The sequence below is a fragment of the Emydura macquarii genome, unplaced genomic scaffold, assembly GCF_026122565.2.
Source record: "Emydura macquarii macquarii isolate MOO-44397 ecotype Brisbane River unplaced genomic scaffold, CSIRO-AGI_Emac_v2 contig_767, whole genome shotgun sequence".
Taxonomy (NCBI): domain Eukaryota; kingdom Metazoa; phylum Chordata; order Testudines; family Chelidae; genus Emydura; species Emydura macquarii.
Genome location: NW_027130904.1, coordinates 1769457 through 1792779, shown reverse-complemented (window position 1 = coordinate 1792779; position 23323 = coordinate 1769457). Strand labels below are relative to the sequence as shown.

Sequence of the window (23323 nt, the reverse complement as noted above, 5' to 3'; positions counted from 1 at the left end):
TCTCTTACTACTCAGACAAACAGGGGCACTTGCACTTTGGCATGCCAAAGCACTGGATCTATAGCACAAAGTTACTAATAATAGAATTCTGGTAATGGTGCTAGAGGTCAGCCAAATAACTAGAATCTCTTCCTATGTTAGTTTTCCATGCATGTTTGTACATGTTGTAACTCTTTCTAGATGCTAGTACTATTTTGAACAAATTCTTCATCTTTCTATTAGTTAGCTGAACATATAATCTGAGCAATAAAAATAAAGTTGCCCAATAATGCATGTCTGCTGCAATTCTGGAAACATTTTTTAAGGATCCACATTCAAACAATTTCATTTCAGATTTGGAACATTCCATTTGGAAGGCTTCTCTCTGGAATACACTATTTAGGCCTGGTCTACACTATAGAGATTTGTCGATCAAAGTCAGCTTTTTGCACCAAAACAGTGGTGGCGTACACACTGCAATCCCCCTCCTTCGCCTCCCTCCCCCCTCAGTCAGTGTGGAGAGCTCATGTCTCATCTTCCCTGCTGACCACGGTGGCTCTACGCACCAAACGCTTTCTTGCTTGGAGCACACTGGAGCTTCTGGATCTGATCAGCATTTAGGGATAGAAGGCTGTGCAGTCCCAGCTCCGCTCCAGGCAAAGGAACTTCAATACATATGGTCAAATTTATTATTTAATGGCCGAGAAGGGCTATGAATGGGACACGCTGCAGTGCTGTGCAAAAATCAAGTTGCTGAGGCAGGGGTACCAAAAGACTAGGGAGTCAAACTGTCACTCTGGTGCAGAACCAAAGACCTGCCACTTCTATAAGGAGCTGGAAACCATCCCCAGCAGCAACCCCATCTCCACCGCCACGAGACCCCTGGATACCTCCACGGGCCCAGCAGCAGTGGACACTGGACTCAATCCCTACGAAGAAATCATGGACGAGAAGGTTGAGATGGAGGATGATGCGAAGTAGATGACTGGGTCATTTGCTGACATAGGGAGCCAGGACCTCTTCTTGACCCTGGAGACTTTGAACCAGTCCCAGCCTTCCAGCGCTAGTGTGCAGGATGAAGGAGAGGGGAGCTTGGGTAAGTGATTTTTTTTTTAGGCTGATGCTGCTCGATTACATGAGCTGTCCTTTGCTTTGTTGCATTATACAGCTAGTTGAAAGGATAGAAATGCACAAGAGTAGCTGTGTTTCCATGTGCTTCCCATTTCCCTGTTCAGTTAGGCAGTGTGGAGGAAAAGCATGTTAATGCACACTGAGATTTTATGGGAATCTTCCAGAGAGATCTGTAGGAAACTTTCCTGGAGGTACTCGCCAATCCTTTGCTGGTGATTCCTCAACAGAGCTGCTTGTTTCTTCCCCATTGTAGGAAACTTTTCTGCACCAATTGGCAATCACTTGTGCAGAGACCAAAGTAGCACTCAGTTTGAAGCTGCTCGCATGGAGCAGATGCACCCTAGCATCCCTGCTTACTCTCAGGAGTGAAACATCGGCCTCTATGGTCCCTGCCTGTGGCATAATTTGAAATTTTGTCCCTATCTACCTGCATCAATACCCCAAACAACCACCCAGAACCTTTTCCCCAGCTTGAGTGTCCCCTCAGGCGTTTGCCAGGGGACAGTGAGAAAGAGGTGTATTTTACAGTAATGCATCAAAGCTGTTATTGTACTCACAATCATGCTCCTGTTCATTGTTTATTGTGCTTCTACAGATGTGCCCTTGAGGGGAAAACCTCTCCACACCTGCCAAGCACCTGCGGCTGATAAGAAAACAACCACAGAGAAGCAAAGAGGAGATGTTCCAAGAACTCTGTGGCAGGAAAAAAGGGCCTAGGGACACAGTGTGTCCAAAAATCAGAAAATTGATAGTCAGGAGAGGAGGAAAAACCAGGAGCAAGTGATAGCAGGTCTCGAACACATGATAAAAGCCATGGAGCAGCAAACGGAGCTGCTGAAGTCACTAAAAACACTGCAGACTGAATTCCTGCATGCTACCCTCCTTCCCCTTGAAGCCAATACAGAACTGCTTTCCATGCCCTCTCCAAACTCCACCCACATATTCCTACCAAACTCCCAACCCATCTCGGTACCCTGTTCACTCCATCCCTTCAGACAGCTTCCAGAATTTACACCCAGCTGTCATATCTCACACTGCCCCTCACTGCTTTTCCCTCTCCAGCCCAGGTTTTTGTGTGGATTGTGAATAATTGTTATTTAATAAGGACATACTCTGTGAAGAATAAGCAATCTTTATTTGTCTCTTGCACACGGTGGTTGCAGCTCACATTGATACACAGTGCAAGCTGGATAGCAGTCATAGCATGGAACAGTGCTGTTTACAAAGACACGTTATTGTTGCTCATTGTCAAAATAGTTCCTCAAGGTCTCCCTGATTCAAATGGCCCCCCCATTGTGCCCCTCTAATAGCCCTGACATGTGGTTGGTTTTAGTCAGCCGTAAGGTGATTTCGCCTCTGTGCTCTACCCAAGGGAAAACTTTTCCCTCTTAGCTTCACAAATATTATGGAGCATACAGCAGACAGCTATAACCATGGGAATATTTTCCTCATTTAGGTCTAATCTGGCAGAAAGGCATCACCAGCAAATTTTTAATCTGCCAAACACACATTCAATGGTCATTCAGCACCTGCTCAACCTATTATTGAAGCCCTCCTTGCTGCTATCCAGGTTGCATGTATAAGGCTTCTTGAGCCATGGCAGTAAGGGGTAGGCTGGGTCTCACAGAATCAGTATGGGCATTTCAACATCCCCCACTGGAATCTGTTGATCTGGAAAGAAATTCCCTGCTTGCAGCTTTCTGTACAGGCCAGTGTTCATGAAGATGCATGCGTCATGCATCTTCCCTGATCAACCCCTGTGGATGTCAGTGAAATGTCCACGGTGATCCACGAGTACTATAGTACCTGCAGTACCCCTTTCTACTGATGTACTCAATCACAAGATGGTCCAAGGCCAAAATTGCGATGTGTGTGACATCTATTGCCCCACCACAGTTAGGGAATCCCATTGCTGCAAAGAAATCCATGATTTCATGCACACTTCCAAGACTCTCAGTCCTTTGTAGCAGAATGCAATTAATGGCCCTGCTCACTTGTGATAACACAGCTCCAACAGTGGAGTTCCCAACTCCAAACTGATTAGCGACTGACCGGTAGCAGTCTGGAGTTGACACTTCCACATGGCAATCACCACGTGCTTCTCCACCAAGAGGGCAGCTCTCATTCTGGTGTCCTTGAGCCACAGAGCAGGGGCGAGCTCCTCACAGAGTTCCATGAAGGCTCTTTGTGCCATGGCTTGTCATCTCAGACCTGCATAACGATGCGATCCCACCACTCAATGCTTGTTTCACATGCCCAAAAGCAGCAGTGCATCGTGTGCAGATACTCCATGAATGCAAACAGTAATCCAGTGTGTGTTTGTTTGCATGGCACACAACAGGTAAGGCGCCTTGGATTCCTTTTCCGATTGGGAGCTCATGATATACAGGATGATCAGCCACGATGTGTTCAGAACACTAACAACAGTGGAGAGCAGTGCAGAATCCATCCTTTCATATAGAGATGGGGGGTGCTCAGAAAACTGGGGCCATTGAAAAATGCCACGAAACGCAGTCGGAAACCTGTGGAATGATGGGACGGAAATCACTGCATCATGGGACGTTGAGCCCACACCCATGATGCATTGCAATCCTCTCCGCCTTCCCACAACTCCTAGTGGCACAAGGCGGTGATTTGCAGTGGGATAATTGCCCACAGTGCACTGCACTCACTGTCGATGTTAGAGCACCAACTGTGGACACGCTCTGGTGACACTATGAGTGCTGTGTGGACAGGCACTAATGTTGTAATTACAGTGCTTTTTGATCATCGCTGTAACTTGTGCTGAAGGTTGCCAGAAATGTTTGGCATACAAGCAATTGGCACATGATCTCAACTTGTATGATTCATTTTCCAGATACCTATTATTAAACAAACAGTGATGATTATTTGTTTTGGACACAAAGAACCTGATCCTAGAAACACATGTAGGAGTAACACATTACTTATATTTACTCATGAGTACTCCCCAATGTCAATGAGGCTACTCATATGAGCAAAATTACTCATACCTCTTTGCAGGATCAGGCACTATGACTGTGACTACATGGTTTATTGAATTTATTTTAATAAATACAAAGAGACACCATCAACATAAAAAAGTCACACTTCCACTTGAAGAGAATGTAATTACTTTGGGTATAGATAACACCCAAAATTACTACCAAGGGGAAGACTAAGAGAAGGAGGGTTTTTGTTAGTTAATTTATTTTATTTGACAGCATTTTGAACAGTTTCACTGTTTTCACACACAGCCAGAGAGATTTTACTGAGAAACAAAAGAGAATTTTTTTTTTTAAACAGGAAAAAGTGATAACAAAAATCACAAAAATTGGTAGAGGGACCGCTTTGAACTCTCTCTTTTTTATGTCTACATTTCAAGTTGATAGTACTCTCTTAAGTTGGACAGATGTTTTACCATATAAACATTTTAAAGGCAGGAGTAAGAGGAGAAGGAATTTCCCTTAGCTGGCTTATAACACCAAAATATTAATGTTTTAAAAAGGAATATTACTATAACAACAGCAGTGATTTCTTGGCATACATTTGCAGCAGAACTGACAGCAGAGATGCAAATGAACAAAAGGAAGCGCTGTCCAGTGCAGCAAAACTGATTTGTCAAAAGTTGTCCTAACACATGCCATGTTTACATATTGTTGCTTATATGATATCTGTCCCTTTAGCTGGTTTAGATTAGACAAAACATACTATCACAAGGCTGATCCAAAGACCATTGAAGTCAATGGGAATCCCTTTCCATTAACTTCAGTGGGCTTTGACTTAGACGGTCAGGTTTCTTTATCTATCCATTATTTTCCCCTCTGCTTGAAATGTAGCAAATTCAGCGACATAAACATACTTCCCTACATCAAACAAACAACAACAACAAAACAAAAAAAAACCAGCACACACCTATTTCAAGGTGTGTTTATTCCCTAAACTATATTCTATATAGTTAGGAAGCTAAACATAGTTTATACTCTTATTTTCACACTAATTTGCAGATTCTTACTGATTTTGAAAAATTTAGTTCAGTTTTCCTGATTCCCCAGCTCTCTGTGCCTTAGCTTCCTCATCTGTAAAATGGGGATTATACGTCTTCCTTTTCCCCATCATTTGTCTGTCAGTTCTAGTTAGACTGCAAATTTTTAGGGTGGGAACTGATTCTGAATGCGTCCTACCCAAACAAGGCCTCTGCTTTGATTGGAGTACATCAACACTATTGCAATAAAAATAATGTGGAACAGGTACTCATACTATGGTGATAAGCACAGCATAAAAAGAATAGATAAAACAAAATATGCACAGGAGAATCTTGAAGGTACATTATTACATAACGTCTCTCTGTGGCATTTCTATCTGCCTTTCCAGGTCATTATTTATTTAATTCAAACCAGATTGCCATAACTGTGACTAAGCCTAGTAGTATCATAACTCAACAAAGCAGTTTGTTAATAGTGAAATTTATTATTGTAAAGGATTTTCAGCCTTTTTGCTTGATAACATTTTTTTAGGCTTGAGGAGCTTGATGCCATCTGTAAACAACAGATCACATGTACAGCTGAAGTTTAGAAATTAGTTGGTATCATCAGCATCATGTGCATGTATGGGCGCGCACACATACAACCTGCCAGTACCTGAGGCCAGCTCAAAGCATGTGCATACTTGCAGATAGGCCAGGAAAGTCCAAGTATGATAGAATTCCTAGAATTCAGAAATCGCACCAGAGCCAACCAAGCTTCACTTTCAAACTGTTGCTACTGTTTCAAACTACAGCACATTAATTTGGAGGGGGGTAAGGCGGAGGAAGTGCAGAGGAACTGTTTTGAATGTGGTCATTTTCATACATGTTAAGGCCAGAAGAATCCATTAGATCATCTGATCTGACCTCCTGTATAAACACAGACCATAGGTTTTCATTTGTATTGAATGCCCAATAATTTGTTTGACTAAAGTGTATCTTCCAGAAAGGCATCCAGTCTTGAAGACATTAAGAGATGGAGAATCCACCACATACTTTGGTCACTTGTTTTTTCTTTTACGTCCATTGGAGCAATTTGACACTCAAACGTGAGGGGGAAAGTTGATGACTGGGGAGTCTACCCCTTCCTCCTGCACCCTCCAATATGGACAAAGACCAAGGAAATAATTTCCTTCCCAAAAATGTTGCTAAAATTAAAAAGCATGTGCAAACCCACAAATCCAAGAGGATTTCATATCACTATTTGATAACTACATGGAAAACAACAAAATCTGAGGAGATTAATTATTGAAAACTGGTATCAAAAGATATAAAGGTAGAATATGAGAGGAAGAGGATTATAAAAAAAGGATAATTAGAGAAGTGGAACATTTTGAGGTCCAATTATAAGGAAAGGGGCAAAATCTGAGAGGATTTTATATCACTATTCTAGAAATAGATAGGAAAGGAGTAATATGAGACTTTATATGATGGAGAAAAAAATCAAAGAGGACATTAAGACAATGATAGAGAATAAGAAAGAAAATTGAGCCAAATATTAGAAGACTATGTAAATATTTTAGAACTGGGAAGAAAATGGAGCAAAACTTAATTATTTGATAACATTAGAAATAAGCAGCATGCTTTGAGCAGATTTTATTTTGATATTCATAATATGAGCGAAAAAGGGGGAATCTGAATGGGTTTTTATATCAATATTCAACAAATAACTAGAAAATGTTGATTCTCCACAGCCTGTCATTCACACAGCAGCAGGAAGCCTTGGACTGCCCTACTTTAACAAGGGAAGGCAGGGGTGATAGAGCAGGAAGGTTACGTGGCAATGGGGAAGGGGCAGCAGTGGGAAATGGACAGTCTGTGGTTCTGAGGAGAAGAAGGTGGGTCAGGGCAAACTGGAATTGGGTGTATATTCATATTCAATAATTTGGTAAAAATAGGGAAAAATCTGTAGAGGATTTTAGATCTATAATTAATAATTAGTTGGGAGTTTAAAAGCCAGTCAGTCAAGGTCAGGCCAACTGTCCCACCAGCATCTCAGATACCCATATTCTATTCAGCCCATTATTACTGCCCTCATCACCAAAGTATCCCAGCCCCTTCCAGCAGGGCACCAAGTCACATGACTAGCAGTTACATGTGATTCTCTATCTTTTCTTCACAGTGAGAAATGAGCATGAGGGACTCTTTCATTTAAGTTATTTGATGCCTGCGGTGCTGAGTTATTGAGTAAGAAGTGCACCAAGTGTTGGGATCGCAAAGTGAGGATGCCTGAGGAAGTTTTTAGAGTACAGTTATACTGCTGCTAGAGGTGTAAGTTCTAGCTCAGGGAGATGTATACCCCCTAAGCTTTGATTGAGCTAGCATACTAAAAATAAAAACGTAGCCATGGCAGTGCAGGCGACAGCACACGCTAGCTACCTCAGTTTGCACCTGTGGCCTTGGATGAGACTGTGCTAGTCTGGGCTGCCAAGGCTACACTGCTATTTTTAGCATGCTATTTTGATCAAAGCTAGTGTGTGTACATTTGCTTGAGCTGGAAGTTACCCCTTCAGCTGCAGTGCAGGAGTTCATTACACCTAGGAGCAGTTCCAGAGAAAGATATGGCCCCTGCACAGACAAGCTTTACCCCTGCCATGCAGTTCCACTGTACTTGAGGAGTGGACTCTGGTCTTTATCCTGATGCTTCAAGCAATCTTTAAGTATCCTGGGCCCAGATCATTGTGCACTAACCCAGGGGCCAGTCTGTCTAAGATACTTATATGGCCCCCATTACTATAGTATCTGAGCACCTCACAACCTTTTGTGTATGTATCTCAGAACACACCTGTGAGGTAGGGAAGCACTATTACCCCCCATCTAACAGATGAGGAATGGAGATATGGGGGGGAATCAGGTGATTTGCCCAAGGTCACACAGGGAGTCTATAACAGAGCAAGGAATGGAACCTGGATCTCCCAAATCACAGGCTACCACCCTTACCCAGGAGCCATCCTTATTAGATGTGAAGGTGAAGGTGAAGATAATGTACATTGGTGATGGGTGTAGAACAAAAACCTACAGAGCATAAGATGTTTGTCACAGCCAAAAAACCCAACAAAAACCTATCCAGAATCCAGTTTAGTCTCTTGGATGTTCATTATGAACAACACCTGCAAACTGTTATATCAAGTGTCCTATCATATCTATTTACACCTCTGATTCATGTACATATATTCTGAAGTGTTAATAATTAACAATCTCCTATTTTTACATGCCTGTATTTCCAAAGCTGAAGAACCATTAGCTTGAAATCTGCTTTTCTTAATCGGAGAGTCTCAGTGCGTGAAAGTGTGTCAAAACCTCATGTAATTTAGCTCAGTCATTTAAGTTACACAAGTTTTCAATGAAAACAATTCCCCAACCATCCAAAAGGCTAATCAGAGAGCCCTGTTTTGGACAATCAAGGTTGGTCAACACCGAAAACAACAACAAACCCATGGCACTGTCTCAGAGCCCAGGTTAACTGACTCAGGCTCGTGGGGCTTGCATGACAGAGCTAAAAAGAGCAGTGTTGGGGCTTGCACTCCGTGATTCTCCCTCCTCACTGGGTTTGAGCCCGGGCTCTAGTCCAAGCCCAAATATCTACACTACAGTTTTAACTCCCATAGCATGACCCCTGTGAGCCTGAGTCAGCTGACCTGGGCTCTGAGACTCACTGCTGCAGGTCTTTGTTTATTTATTTTTGCGGTGCAGATGCTGCCTCAGAGTCCTGAGGCAAACACACACTAAAGGCATGCTGTTGCTATGTCCTACATACTTACACTTCATTCTGTAACCAAGTTGGATGTGAACGGGGGGTCAGGGATGGGAGGGGGAAAAATATCACACACTCGCAGTAAAGAACTGAGATACTTTGCTCTTCACTAGTTCTTCTTTACAGTAACTAAGTATCATGCTACTCTGAGACATTCAGGAACCAAACAGTGTCTATTCACAGGCAATTTATCAGCATTGATAAAGACAAGCAGCAGCAAAGATACAAGTGAGCTATTGAGAAAGTCACTGCAGAAACAAAGTCTACCAGCTCTCCTGTTCAACTTCAACTTTGACTCTCTTGTTCACGTTGACAAATACAAATACTCAGTGCAAGGCGACTATGCACAGAAGGTTAGATTGACCTCAAACTGCAGCTCATATTGGAACAGCACACTGCTGTCTGAGTTCCCAGGAACAAGACAGTTAAACCCACTGCTTCACCCCTGAGAAGGCTGCAGCATGTCATTGCCTCTCACCAGGTCTGGCCAACTCAGGTGGCCAATGTTGTGGTAGAGAGTGGAAGAGAATGATGGGACCGTGGCCCAGGATCTCTCCCTCTCTCTTTGAGGTGAAGGTATATAAACTGTAAACAGTAATCTGTCATTCAGAATTTGAATTAAACGAGGAAATCAAGGCCTTTCTTCAGCAGTATCCAAGGAAGCACTTAAAGAAATACTTCAAAAGTTAAGTATGTGCTCCAAGTAATTTCCTCGGTAAGGGCCTAAATCTGAATGTAGAAAATGAAACCACCACTGACATCTAACTTTGACCAGTGAGATTGTTTTTTGCCACTCAAAGAAATAATGCGGTCACTATAGCCACTCTGTTTTAAAGAAAGGAGAAAGAAGGTGCTTACCATTTCCAGATAATCATTAATTGATAACCCCACAGCCTGGTACATGTTCACTTTTCTTGTACTGCAATTCTATGAGGGGTGCTGATTAGTGTGGAAAGTTAGAAATGTTTATAGTTAGCCTTTTGGGTCTAAAGACATTATACGGGCACTAGATTTTCCACAGCTCTATTCCCGATAATTGTAGATCATCACTAATATTGTCTTTATGGCTAGATGTAGTAAAGATTTAACTAGTTAATATATGAGATTTGCTACTCAGGTTTGAGCTGTATCTGGTGGTGCTTGCTACTTAGATCATGTCTGGTATACTTATGTAAAGCACATCATCTAAAGCAATCCATTTTAAAACTATTCATTATTGAACCCAAGGATGAATTAATGGTATCTACATTAAAGTTTTTCAAATTTTGAGACTATGATCACTTATCCAGATTACATAAAGGTCACTTCTCATTAATATTGTGGTTACTATAAACGCATATATTCCAGATAGTCTTCAAACCTATGCAGATACAACCAAAGCTTGGCCTATGTGAAAAATTAGTGAAATAAAACTTTCAGAATTTAGTTATTGAAAAGTCTTGAGTTATGATCTGTTCTCCGTAGGAGGCATGGTACTATGAAACAGGACAGCTATAGGAAAATCTCAAAATTCCTATTTTTAATTGCATCTCATTCAGCCACACTAATTCTTCCTTCATACAGACTAATCTGCTCCCTTTTAAAGAGTTGCCTGATGGAAAGGACTTGCAATTTCCCCTTGAAAAAATAATAATAAAAAAATAATCCTCTAAAATAGGCATGATAATTTAAACAACCCTTAAATTATTTATTTAATCCCTCTAAGAAATCCTCTATGCTTCAGTGACACTGCTGAAAGAAATGGAAAAGAGCAATTATAAGCCTCCATACCGTCAGAGTATCAGGGAGGGCCTGAATTATACTCTCAAAGTACAATCTTCATGATTTTTTTTAGTCTTCAGGAGCAACCATTTGTCCTCACTAAGAAAAAGGAGGATTTGCATGGCATAAAAGGAGATAAGAAGCTACAACAGTTTTGCTGATGAGAACTGTCTGCAACCACTACCTGCTACTACTGTATTTGGCCAGGCCATCGTTGCTAATAAAGCCAATGCAATGCATATATATTTACAGCACTAGAACAGACATATAACAACTACTTTTCGGTTCCTAATACGGATTTCCAAATGTCATAAATTTGATTCTGTTTATAACTAAATTGTAAGTTTAATAATTCTTAAAACTTATCAGGAACTAAACAACGGTCTAAATATCTACATGGGGGAAGAAAAATAATAGTGCTGTTCATCAAAGTAAAAGATACCTGATGTGGGGAAATGAATGGCACAGAGGATTGCTAACAGAGTATGAAGTCTGTCCTCCCAAGGTTAACTGCTTGTATCCAGCCCTGGTCAGTAGTGCCTGCAAGTCACTATGATTAGTGTTTAGGGGCCTGTGGAAACGAGTTGGTCGTCTCAAACTAGTTTCATATCTCGAAAAATTCACTGTGGCAAAATTCACTGGTAGTAAGCGCACTTGTGCCAGGGTTTATAATGTGGGGTATTTTCCATGTTTCCAGCATATTACAAACTTGTCATCTTTACTCCACATTGCCAATTTTACAACTGCTAAGGATAAGATATGGTACCTATAATTTTTGCCTGCTTGGGAACTAACTGTAAAAAGTAAGTCAAGTTGTTTTCAATAGTGAATTTTATTAACCAGGTGCAAAAAAAACCCAAAAAACACACCAAAAAAAACAACCCCCTCAGAGAAATTAAAATTAGTCCAAACAAAAGGCCTAGCTGAAATGGCGCAAGGACTGTGTTGAGGTTGAACTTAATACATTTTAAAATGTGGGAACGAAGTTACTGTACCTATGCCAAGTTTGGCCTTATGGAAGTTGTTGAATGAAATAATTAGATGAACTATGCTGCCCACTTTTCAGGTGTATGGGGGGGGGGGAGGTGTCTTAAAAGAAAACTATAAAAAACTCTCATCTTATGTTCCTGGATCCCAAGATAGAAAGAGCAGACCAGACCAAACAATTTTCTTTCCAAGAGGAAGGCCATCAGGCCTGTTCGGTCTCCTTTCCCTTTCTGTGGTATTTTTTGCCCACCCGTTCTTCCTCCTATCCGCTCTTGGCTTTTCACCAAATTCTAAAATTACCTGCACTGCATGCATCAACACAGCAAGATGAGATAGGTCATCCAGCCTTGCCTTGTCTGAGAAGAGAGCCAACCAAATGATGTTCCTGATTGGAATATGAGCCAGGGTCCAGAGCAACAGGTGTTATGGCTAACCTGCCAGCCTAAAAGCATCCATTCATGACTGACCAGCTGACTAGCATTCCAAGACCATGAACAAAAGCTGTGTTCAACGCCCCGTTCTTCCTCCCCATCCGTTCCATTCCATCTCTTCTTCACCTTGTCTCTGTCTCTCTATTAAAAATCAGAAAAGTAAATATTGTTCACACATCAGGACTTAAGAGTAAAATTAACCGTTTCCTTTTAATCAAGGAAAGGTTGTTGGTAAAATAAAAAACTCTAATATTTTGCCTCCAAAAGAATTTTACACTATATTTTTGCAGTGTAAGCATTACACCTTATTTTAATTATTACAGAGCAATCATAGTGAGCTTAAAAAAGTATAAAACCTTGATCTCACAAAAATACTGGCTAATGGTTTTTCACAGCAAAGTGTTGATTCCCCACACCTCCACAAAATAATAGATTGTAGTAGTTGGATATGGGAAGGATACAAGATTTTAACTATTTTAAAATTAGTCAAAATTTTGAACTATATTGCTGCACAGTGTCCCCTTAGCTTTTTGAACTATGTTGTTTGTTTCTAAACCAAAACAAACATATTCTCTTTCTTGTTTTGAATATGGCAATAATATTGTGATTCCATAATAAAGCACTCTCAAGTCTCATTAAAAATTTACTTTAGACTGTTCAATCAAAGCTTTGCTGTCTTAAATTTAAGGCTGCTATTTCTCTGTATATCAAGGAATTTTACTGGGGGATCCTCCTCCCCCCCAAAAAAGCCTACAACTTCCAAAGCATGGAATAAAACAGTTAAGAGCGGGTAGAGAAATATCAAATGTTGCCAATTCTTGTGATTTTTATCATGTCTCATGATTTGGGGGATATTTCTAAAGCGCCAGAAGTTTAAATTCAGAAATTGCATGAGAAACTCATCTTTAATTTATTTTTAAAAGAATCTACCTCTCATGGTAATGGAAAAAATCTGATCATGAAGAGATTGAATCCTAAAGTGTCAGAAAACAGAAGGGGAAAAAATTCTGCAACATTCATGATTAAAAAGTAACTTTATGATTTTGAGTCACTCATGATTTTTGAACACTTGAGGGAGGCAATATTAAAATAGTAAAAATCACTCGTAGTTCATACATACAATTCCATCGTACTGCTGTAAAATGTCAAATCACATATTCCAAAAACGATCTCAACTCCGCCACCATATACCTCTCCAGTCTCAGCCGAGACACCAGAGACACACTGCCACCAACTACCCATCCTACGTTATCAGTAAGGACTACAAACTCTGGCAAACTACCAACCACAACATACCGCCCACACCCAACCACACACCTCCTGTACGTTCACTGTCCCATAATTAGCCAGAGACATCATCTTTATGTTCGTATGTGGTCCCATCATTATAGTACCTAAGCACTTCACAAATATTCATGAAATTATCTTGCTTGTAGACCAGAGATTTGAGCCTCCCCATCCACCTCCCCCTATGGTTTAGACTAAACTAAAACAGGTCATCTTATTCTCCATGTACATTTCAGAAGCAATCCTATTCCCCCACCCCACCATCCCAGCCAGATGCAAAAAGTCAATCTGCTACATCCACTTTCCCTAGATTAGAAGGACTGGAAATCCCACTATTGACCCTCTGAACAAGTCTGTCCCCTTCTGGACACAGCCCACGTTTATCTACATCCTATCCACTCTATAAATACAGGCCACACGCCTGTTCATTACAGCAAGCTAGCACTTTATTTACTTACCACACTAGAGAGAAGGGAGTCAACATGTTCATAGTATTTATTACATTTTAATTCATCATTAGAACTAGCCAAAACTGATTCACAGGAAATATTGATATTTCAAAATTTCCCACAAACTGGAATTTTTGTTTCAGAAACATTGAAAAGTGGCATTTTTGAAATTAAATATGCTAAATAGGAACCCATCCCAGGATTCCCAGGCTTTCTGCTGCAGATCTGGCACCTAGCCCCAGGTTCCTGAAAGTTCTGGAGTAGCAGAGCTGCTCTGAAGCAACACACCCTGGATATCTGGGCTTCACAGCAGCCCACCAGGAGATTTGGCAGGAAACCGGGCAAGTTTCCAACTGAAACCTGTCTAGTGGACAGGGACCCGTTGGAACCCTACTTGTGGTACGATGAAAATTCATTGAATCCAAACAGTTTCATGAAACTTTATGGGTCTGACCATCTGCATTTTCTCTGATGAGCTCTATTCATGGTCAGCATATGACAATCTGGTTAGTGTTGTGTCTTTGTTCTCTACACAGCATTAAGGATTTGAGGAAGCCACATGGACACAACTGGGCTCCAAGTCATATTTACTACCTCAGCACCCACACAGGCTAGTTACATTTTTATATATATTATTTATATTATATAATATAGCTATTACGTTGGGTACTTGCTGCTTCTGCAATTGAAGATATAGAGGCCCACTAGAGGGCTACAAAAGGGATACTACTCAATTCCTATATACTAGGTTAATAGAAGCATATCCCTGTTAGATGGATAGTGGGCAGCTAAAGAGGGACAGAGTCACAGTTATTTTTGGAATAGGTGATGTATTTGTTTTACATGTACACTTACCGAAGAGTTTTAAGGACCAAGGAAGTATTTGAAAATTTTTCTACCTTTCCTTGTAAGTGAGCAGCTAAATAATTATACATAATACTCTTATTAACAGTATTATTATATAGCACTTAACAGATCTCAAAGTGCTTTTCAATGGAAGTAGGTATCATCACCATTTTACAGATGGGGGAAAGGAAGGCACAGAGCAACGACATGACTTACCCAAGGTCACCCAAAAGGTTATTGGCAGTGGTAGCAATAGAACCCAGGTCTGCTAAGTCCCAGTGCAGGACTCTATCCACTAATATACTGCCTCATTAAATGATTAAGAGTTTATTTTTTATCTATAACATTCCTTGGTACACATACATACCAGAATAATGTTAATCAAGGTTGATAAAACAGGAAAGTTAACCACGTTTTTTGTCTCTAAACAAAAAACAAAACAAAATAAAAACAGTAACAAAAATCTTACAAGGCCAATGTAGAGCTTAGTTGCACTACAGTATCTCTTCTCCCGCCACCCAACATATATGTTTCCAATATGCAATCTCGAGGTGACTACAAGTCCATGGTGCCCCAAGTTCATGCTGTCCAGCAGAGCTCATGTGCTCCACAGGTTCTCTGGCTCCCTGTCGCTTCCATTTTCTGGCACAGCTTTGGGTGCTCTGCAGCACACCTGTTTTTATGGCTCCCTGGCTTTAGCTCCTATACTGCCATATGGCAGCATATCTACAGCATTCCTATGACCCCTCCACTTCTCCTGCCTAGATTTTATAAAGCATCTGTTGGGACAAGCAGACTTTACATTGGTATACTGTACATGCTTTTTCAATATTTAAATTCAATTCGCCTCTTCTTTAAATGTTAGTGATATGTAACTAATGCAATCAAGCTGTTTTTAGCAAGAGGGAAACACCCCCCTACCCCCGAAAAGTGGACGTTGAATAGAATTTCAAATGTTTAATCATTCATCATTTAACAATGGTATGACTAATAGACTTCCAAGGTTCTGAACAAATGGTCTAGTAATCACAAAATTATTTGCCCGGTGCAATGTTAGAAGTCAACAACTTTGCTTCTATGGGTACAATGGAATTTTCTACAAGAAATGTAAAGCTCATCTGTGTAGGAGATGGTGCTTTCTCAGGGGCTGGCCCAAGATTGTGGAATGAACTCCCACAGGAACTAAGGACCATCGCAAAGCTCACCATCTTCAAGTGTAGGGTATGCTTCTTCAATGTTGCCTTCTCTAGCATAAACATATAGCAACACGTGTATATATTATAAAAAAATTCCAAAACACACCACTATGCCCACAGTCCTCCACCAAGGGAAAGGATAAGAGAAGAAACACAACTGATGTTGTCAAGATGCTTAATGCACTACAGGAATGTGCTCAGATAAAATGGGGAGCATGGTTTAAGAACCCATATAGAAGAGAATAAATGGATGTGATTATAAGGCTTATAATGGAGCCTTGATTTTCAGCATTATTACAGATCTGCCGCTACAGAGTGTCTCCATATTGAAAGTCATTTTTAATCATCCGTAACTCAAAGATAGATTAACTCATTTTCCTTTACACTTTGAAGAAAAAAGTGTGTGACATTCTACAATGAAGCCATTGCTACAATAAAGCCTACAATTACTAGACAAACCACGCAAGTCTGCAAAGACCAGAGCAAAACCCTGGTTCCTAAGCACCAGAAAAACCAGTCTGCTACCAACTGATCTAAGAGGAAGCCTTTTACATTGGTTAAGTAGAGGAGGAACCATAATATTGCCTTAAGGAGCAACCATCCACCAGAGGGCAAAGTACTCATACACTATAACCATTACAACAAACATTAATAACTTTGCTGAATTACAATTTCCCCCCAAACATAGTCTTTGCACAATTTTGGAAGAAAATTTAATCATGCAGAAAGTTTGAAGGGTTACAAACCATTTTTGAGCTACAGAGTCAGTAAGAAACAAGTCAAGCTTTTAAATCAGCATAATTTCTTTTAAAATAAGCTACATCTTAAAGAGAAGACACATCATAACCAATTTACTTCAATGGGTAAGGGGGGCTTTTCTGTTTAAGTAAACATGGCAACTTTCAGCCTAAATCAATTCTAACAGCCAGTTCTAGGGGGTTAAAATTAGGCATATAATACAACAGTTTGCAACTTTAATCTCTCTCAAAATACAGTGACTGCTCAAGCAGCAAATGATAAAACTGCCATATGGCTCTAGAAAGAACCTCATCTCACAGCTGGTCTGACAGTGCCTAGGTGCTGTGTGAATGTGCTAGTACAGAGGTGAGGACAGGCAGATGTGCAAGAGCTACACTTGTGGATGTATTCCCATCTTTTGCCCAGGATGGTACTGCCCCCAATGCTAGTGCCCAAAAGCCCTAAACAGGAGCCTGATCCTGTACTCACATGAGTAGTCTTCACTGAAGTCATTTGGGTCTACTTGCATGATTAAGGAACTACCTTTGGTAAGTAAAGGCTGAGAGGATCAGGCCTCAATTCTGTCAAAGTATCACATGTAAAATGCAAGCCTTTCTTAAATTAGCATGGCAGCACCGGGACAAATCTGTGAATTGGATCAGCAGCAGAGAAACCAAAGAAGCATAGAAGAGTTTGGGATTTGTTATGGACTTCAAAGACTGTTTAAAAACCTAGACTTGATGAAAACAATATTTTCACTGTATTTTTAAGTTTTCAGTTGTGCCACATGATCCTTTTCCAATTTAAATATTTGTTAACTTTAAATGCTGGTAGAAAAATAAAATCCAGTGTATTTAATGAATGCTGATTGACAGTGCTTATGAAAGCCAAGTGTATCGGAGGCATAAGACTGACATAACCAGCCTGACAGGTGATAGTCAATCTTTCAAACAACTGGGCTTCAAAATTCCAGTCCATATCCTGACCCAGGGTCAGTTTTGGAGAGAGAGAGAGAGAGAGAGACTGACAAATGCTAATTTATCTAATTGTTTGGTAACATGGACAAATATTCACTAATAATTAGAATGTGATCAGACTGATTTACACTGTTGACCCAAACAGGATTTTAATCTGCTGCATGACCTAATCTCATGCTTCCTTTCAGTCCCTTGGGACCATCTTCCAAAGTGCCAACTGAAGTCACAATGGAAGTTGAGGGTGCTCAACACTGTGCCGGATAGGCCCATGGTTCACATTTTGCTAACTGACAGTGCTCATATTTTCTTTTCATAGCCATTACTCTTTCAAGATATTTTTTTATTGTGCTCTCCCTAGTCCAAGACTCTCCAATTTTTTCCTATTGAAAGCTTAATGTACTAACAAATAAGTGTATAAAATATGCCAAAAGTGACCAAAGCTGTATTTACATTTTGACAGAGCACTTGCACACATGCACTCAGTACCTATGCTTTGCATGCTTGCCCCTTTTGAATCCTACAATACTATGACACATTTGCAGACAACAATAACAAGTGATTGGAGGGCTGATCTCTACCATTCATGGTGTCTGGAGAAGGAAGTATGTTCTTGGATTGTATTTATGAGTCTAATTGAACACCACAGCCAACAGTGATTGGACATGGCTTTGATCCAATGCCCCTCCAGCATTACAAGCAGACTAACACAGGGAACCAGTGTATGAGAAGTTTTAAGCATTAACATAAAACAGAGTCAAATTAATGGGTCTAGAGAACAGTTTACCCCCATCCCCTTCAATTTCATTGCTTTTATCCCCCTGTATAAGGAGGAATCAAGAACTTCTCCTTGAAGGATGGTGAACAAAGATCTTGGCCATCTACGCCTGGTTAAAGTTAAAAATTCCATAGCATACACTTACTATATATATTAAAAGAACATTAAGGGGAATAGCCCTGACATTCTGGCCAATACTTTTCCACCATAAAATTAGTTAATGTCAAAAGGTCCTGTGGGTATTCACAAGCACATAATGGCAGCTGGATTTTCACTAAAGTCACAGTAAGAACCTGTATCTAATGCATTACTTGGTAGAACATTATGAGATAACACCATTTCCACACTATCATCAATGTGGTCAGTGCTGTACAAACAAATGGAGACAGCTCCTGCCCAGCTGCAGCATGTCTGTCTAAACATTGCTACTGTGCTCAACACCACAGTATTATTTTTTATTACTTCTACTGCAGGAGTAACAAGGGACTCACAACTGCAAGAGGTACAGAACAAATGAACAGTCCTGCCTCCAAAGCGTACAAAATGGAGTGTCGTCACCAGATGCTAAGCCAAATTCTCTTCCAGTCTGTCCCTGCGGCAGCACCTAGAGTAGAATATTCTGCATGGTGTACCTAACTGTCTCACGAAGGTGCTCAGTGCACTGCAAATAATGCACCGACCAAGCAGGAAGAAACTGTCCTGCAAATGACATGATACCGGATGGCAAAGTCACTACACCCCCTCGTCCCTCCTGCTCTATTACATCAGTTCTCGGCCTCCGCGCGGCGTGAGACAGACACACACAGACACTTTGCAACAAGTTGTGCTGCCAGCGGCTGGGTTAGCAAGCGCGTGGTGCCAAGACACGTGGCAGGGCAGGGCAGGGCAGGGCAGGACGCACACGAGGGGAGAGAACCGCTGTGGCCAAGCTGCCCCAGGTTCCCCGATCCCCGTGGAGCGGCTCAGATTCGGACTGTTTGCCGGGCGGGCAGGAGCTTTTCCCCCAGCGCATTTCCCTTCCCTGACGCAAGCGACACCGCCGCTGGCCTTCCCTTCCCTTCCCGGGTGCATCGCTAACTTCACGAGCCCCCTCTCGGCTGCCACAGCGTACCAGGGCCGGGAAGTTCCCACGTTCAGCCGCGCAGACGAAGGCGGGCTGTGGCGGGCTGCCCAGTGCGCGCCCAACACGCCCCAGGGGAGAGTTTTTCTCCCACAGCTCGCGTCGTGCGAAGCAAACCCTGCTGCTGGCTGCAGGGGCGAGCCACCGGGACAAGCGGGACTGGCTCTCCGGGCAGGGAGCTCGCCCCCAAAGCGGGGGGGAAGCAGCTTTCAGCAGCGAGCGTGCCGCCACCCCGTCTCCTCCCCACCGCGAGCTGCCCTGTCAGGAGCAACCCCCGCGCCAGCCACCAAACCCACCCACGCATCCGCCTCACAACCGCGCGTGCTCAATACTTCACCGTCTGTCACAGTCACGTCTGCATCCTCCTCGCCCGGCTGCACCGCCAGCTGGAGAGCGCGCTGGTTGGGGCTGGCAAGCTGCAGCCCCCCCCGGAGCTGCTCCTCGCTCACCAGCAGCAGCTTCACGCTGTACTGCAGGAGCGGCGGCTGCTCTGCAGCAGCCATGATCCCTGCCGCCGCTGCTGCCGCCGCCGCCCAACCTCTGAGCTCAGGCGGCTGCTGCTGGAAGGGCTGCTGCTTCCCCGGCCCAGCGCAGCGCCCAAGGAAGCCGAGGAGAAGGGCGAGACGGCGGGTGGGTTTCACTGATAAACAAGTTCCACATTTGAGACACCTCCTGGTTCTTTCTGGCTTCGGCAGCACAGCATTCCCCGCTCCCTCCCTCCCTGCCTTTACAAAGCCTGCTCAGCCACTAGCATTTTCCCAGCAGCTTGGCTGGGGTGAGCCGCGTTTGGCGACCACTCTGCTCTTGCAGCAAAACAGTGACATCTCCTGGCCACCGGCGTGGCTGCACCTGCTGACTGGAGGCCAGCCACGGCTTCCAACAAGCCTGGCTCACGTGACCACTGTCTCCCTCGTTGAAGACTCATTGGGCCTGGTTCAATGATTCTCACCTTCGCGAGCACAGATTGTGTGGCGAAAGACTGCAAATCGCCTCATTATTCCCCCCCCCCCCGCGCCAAAGTTCCCCTCTTCAGATTGCAGCACTTTGCCCAGGAGCTCTGTAAGGTGAGAGTCACTCAGAGAGGGGGGTGTAAGGTCACAGCACACATTCTAAATGTTGGCATTTGAAAATAGCAAAACGTGTGAGCAGGTTCCCTGACCCCAATTTTTCACATTTGGGGGGCGATAAGAGTAGTTGCAGTAGAATTGGTTTAAATTGGCTGTGCCCAACCTAGTCCCTATTTTTCAAAGTGTATTCTGGATTTCATTTTTTGCTTTTCAGAATGTGAAACTAGCCCAGACTTGCAAAAATTCTCTCTCCTGCCAGTGTAAAAATGGTGTGCTTTTAGCATGTAGCTTGTATGCCCAGTCTTCTGAGAACTAGGAAAGAAAAAGAAACTGAGTTATTTGGAATGTAGTAAAGTACTTGATACAATTCATTGGCCCAATCCTGTAAGCACTTGGGGTGGGATCCACAAAGGGATTTCGGGTGCATCTACACTGCAAAAAAGACCTGCAGCAGCAAGTCTAAAAGCCTGGGTCAATTGACTTGGGCTAGTGCTACAGGGCTAAAAATAGCAGTGTAGACAGTAGGACTTGGTCCTTAGCCTAGGCCATGAGATGACCATCCCCACCGGGTTTCAGAGCCCCAGGTTCCAGTGGGGCCAAACATCTCCATTGCTATTTTTATCACTACAGTGGGAGCTGGAGTCTGTTGATCCAGTCTCAGACTTGCTGCTGCAGGTTTTTGGTTTTTTTTTACTGAGGCACTGCAATGCTGAGCATCACAGCACCTAGGAAATCTCAGTTGCTGCACTGTGATCCAGGTAGGTGATCTAACCACTGAACTTCAGCCATTCTCTCTCTCTGTCCCAATGACTATGTAAGTATTTATCCACAAGTCACTGGGCTACAGAATGAGAATGACTCTGTAGTCCAGTAGTTAGGACAGGAGTTGAGAGACTCTGGGTTCAGTCCCCCTGCTCCAATCACTATTTCATTATTGATCCACACTGGAAAAGCTTCAATAGGAGACCTTGAGGGTGCCCCACACCAGAATATCCCATAGGTCGGTGGTTAGAGCACTCTGCTGACAGGTGGGAGACCCCTGTTCAAATCCTTTCTCCCCCTCTGGCAGAGAGGGGGTCATTGAGCCTGGGTCTCCCACACCTTAGGTGAGTGCTCTAACCACTGGCCTAAAAGTGCCACTGCTGCGTACTTCTCTGTCTGGATTTTGATGGGGACCCAATCCAGTAGGTGTAGTCAGAGGCTGCCCACCGGATCAAGACCCACACGTGATTTAAGTTGCAGCACACTTGTCTTCCCCCAGTTTGTGACTTGTTCTGGAGCTTAGGCAAGAGATAGGCATCCAGCTTAGGATGGCCAGCTTTCTAATTTGTGAAAACCAGACACTGAGTACTGGAACCTCCTCTCCCACACCTCTTCCCTCCTAAAGCCCCACACCTGCTCCACCTCTTCCCTCGATCCCCCCACCTCCACCCCTGTTGCTCCCTGCTCTCTCTACCTCCCTCTCCCCACCAACTGAGCAGGAATGACTGGGGCAGGATGGTGGAAGGAGAGCCATATTCCAGGGGTGAGTAACTGGAGCAGAACGGGGGAAGGCGTGCCATGCTCAGGAGGTGGGGGTAGGGTGACTGGGGCAGGACAGGGGAGGGAGAGCTGCGCTCCAAGAGTGGGTTGACTGGGGCATGAAGGAAGCTGAGAAAGGGGCCCGGTTGTTGAACCCGCTCACTGGCCCTGCTTATCAAACACTGCATGCTTAAAGATCTCAGGTCTCTCAGCTGGAGCTGGGCAGTTCCTGAGTGCTCCTCCAGCTCTAGCAGCAGCTGCTCTTCCTGTCTTCTGGATAGCATAATGGAAGTTGATTTGCAGATGGTTACTCAGGTAAGCGGTGTCTGGTCAGTAGTGGTGATGGGACATCTGGCAACCCCAGATACCTAGAGTGGGAAGCAGTGCATACACACACCAGTGTCTAAAACTTAGGCCCCTAGTGAGTTTAGATGGCTACAGGGTTAGGCAGCAGTCAAATGGGAGTTTTGTGGATTGCAATGATGCTGTGCATGGGGACTTAGGCACATAAATTGCTTCATGAATCAGACAGTGAGTACAGTTGTGCACACAAGCCACCTCATTCACTTCAATGGGCCAACTTAAATGCAAGTTAATAATATGCATAAATTAACAGTATGCTAATTTGCAGCATGGGATCTAAAATCATACTCTCAAACTAGTTTTTAAAAACATGAATAATTATTGTTATATTAGTCATGTAATTTTCAAGCATTCATAGCCAAGCTTATTTTAAATGGTTTTGTGAGAGTGATTTAGTGAGATAATGTATCAAATGATTTACTAAAATTCAAATAATTCAGTCATTTTCTTCTCTGGTGTTTCTCCTTTGTACTCTGTTTCCAGGGAACTACTAATCAATGTAGCCAGAGTGGTGACCGGGAGATGTCACTATTTTGCTGTAAGAGCCAAGTTTTCACTGAGCACTTTTCACTCTTGACAAGAGAAAACTGCAAGGACATTACTAGTGAGACATTTTTGCTGTAAAAGTTAAGTGCAGGGATTGTATAATGGGACAAAAATGATGTATGAATTTACCATTGTTGAAGGTAAATTGTAAACGTTAAAAAGTAAATTGACAGTTCAAAATCCTAAAGCAGAAACACAGACTATATCTAGACTTGAAAATGAGAAAGAAAGGGCCAAATCCAAGTTCTACATGTTACCAGCATAGCAATGGGAACACGGTTAAACTGCTACAAACAACCCACCCTCCCAAAAAAAACCAAATCCCCAGATGATTTGCAGTTCATCTGAGAAGTTCCATTCTTCCCTTGATGTGT

The 23323-nt window shown here is 42.7% G+C and overlaps 1 protein-coding gene across 1 annotated transcript in view; it reads right to left on the bottom strand.

The window, feature by feature from the left end:
- Positions 1-20447, bottom strand: part of LOC137149557 (histone-arginine methyltransferase CARM1-like) — a 69900-nt gene extending 49453 nt beyond the window's left edge. The window contains exons 1-2 of the mRNA XM_067543063.1: positions 20402-20447; positions 19790-20092 (exon numbers count right to left, since the gene is read on the bottom strand). Of these exons, the coding sequence (XP_067399164.1) occupies positions 19790-20092; positions 20402-20447 (349 nt within the window). The remainder of the gene's footprint in view (positions 1-19789; positions 20093-20401) is intronic.
- Between the last annotated feature and the right edge of the window lie 2876 nt (positions 20448-23323).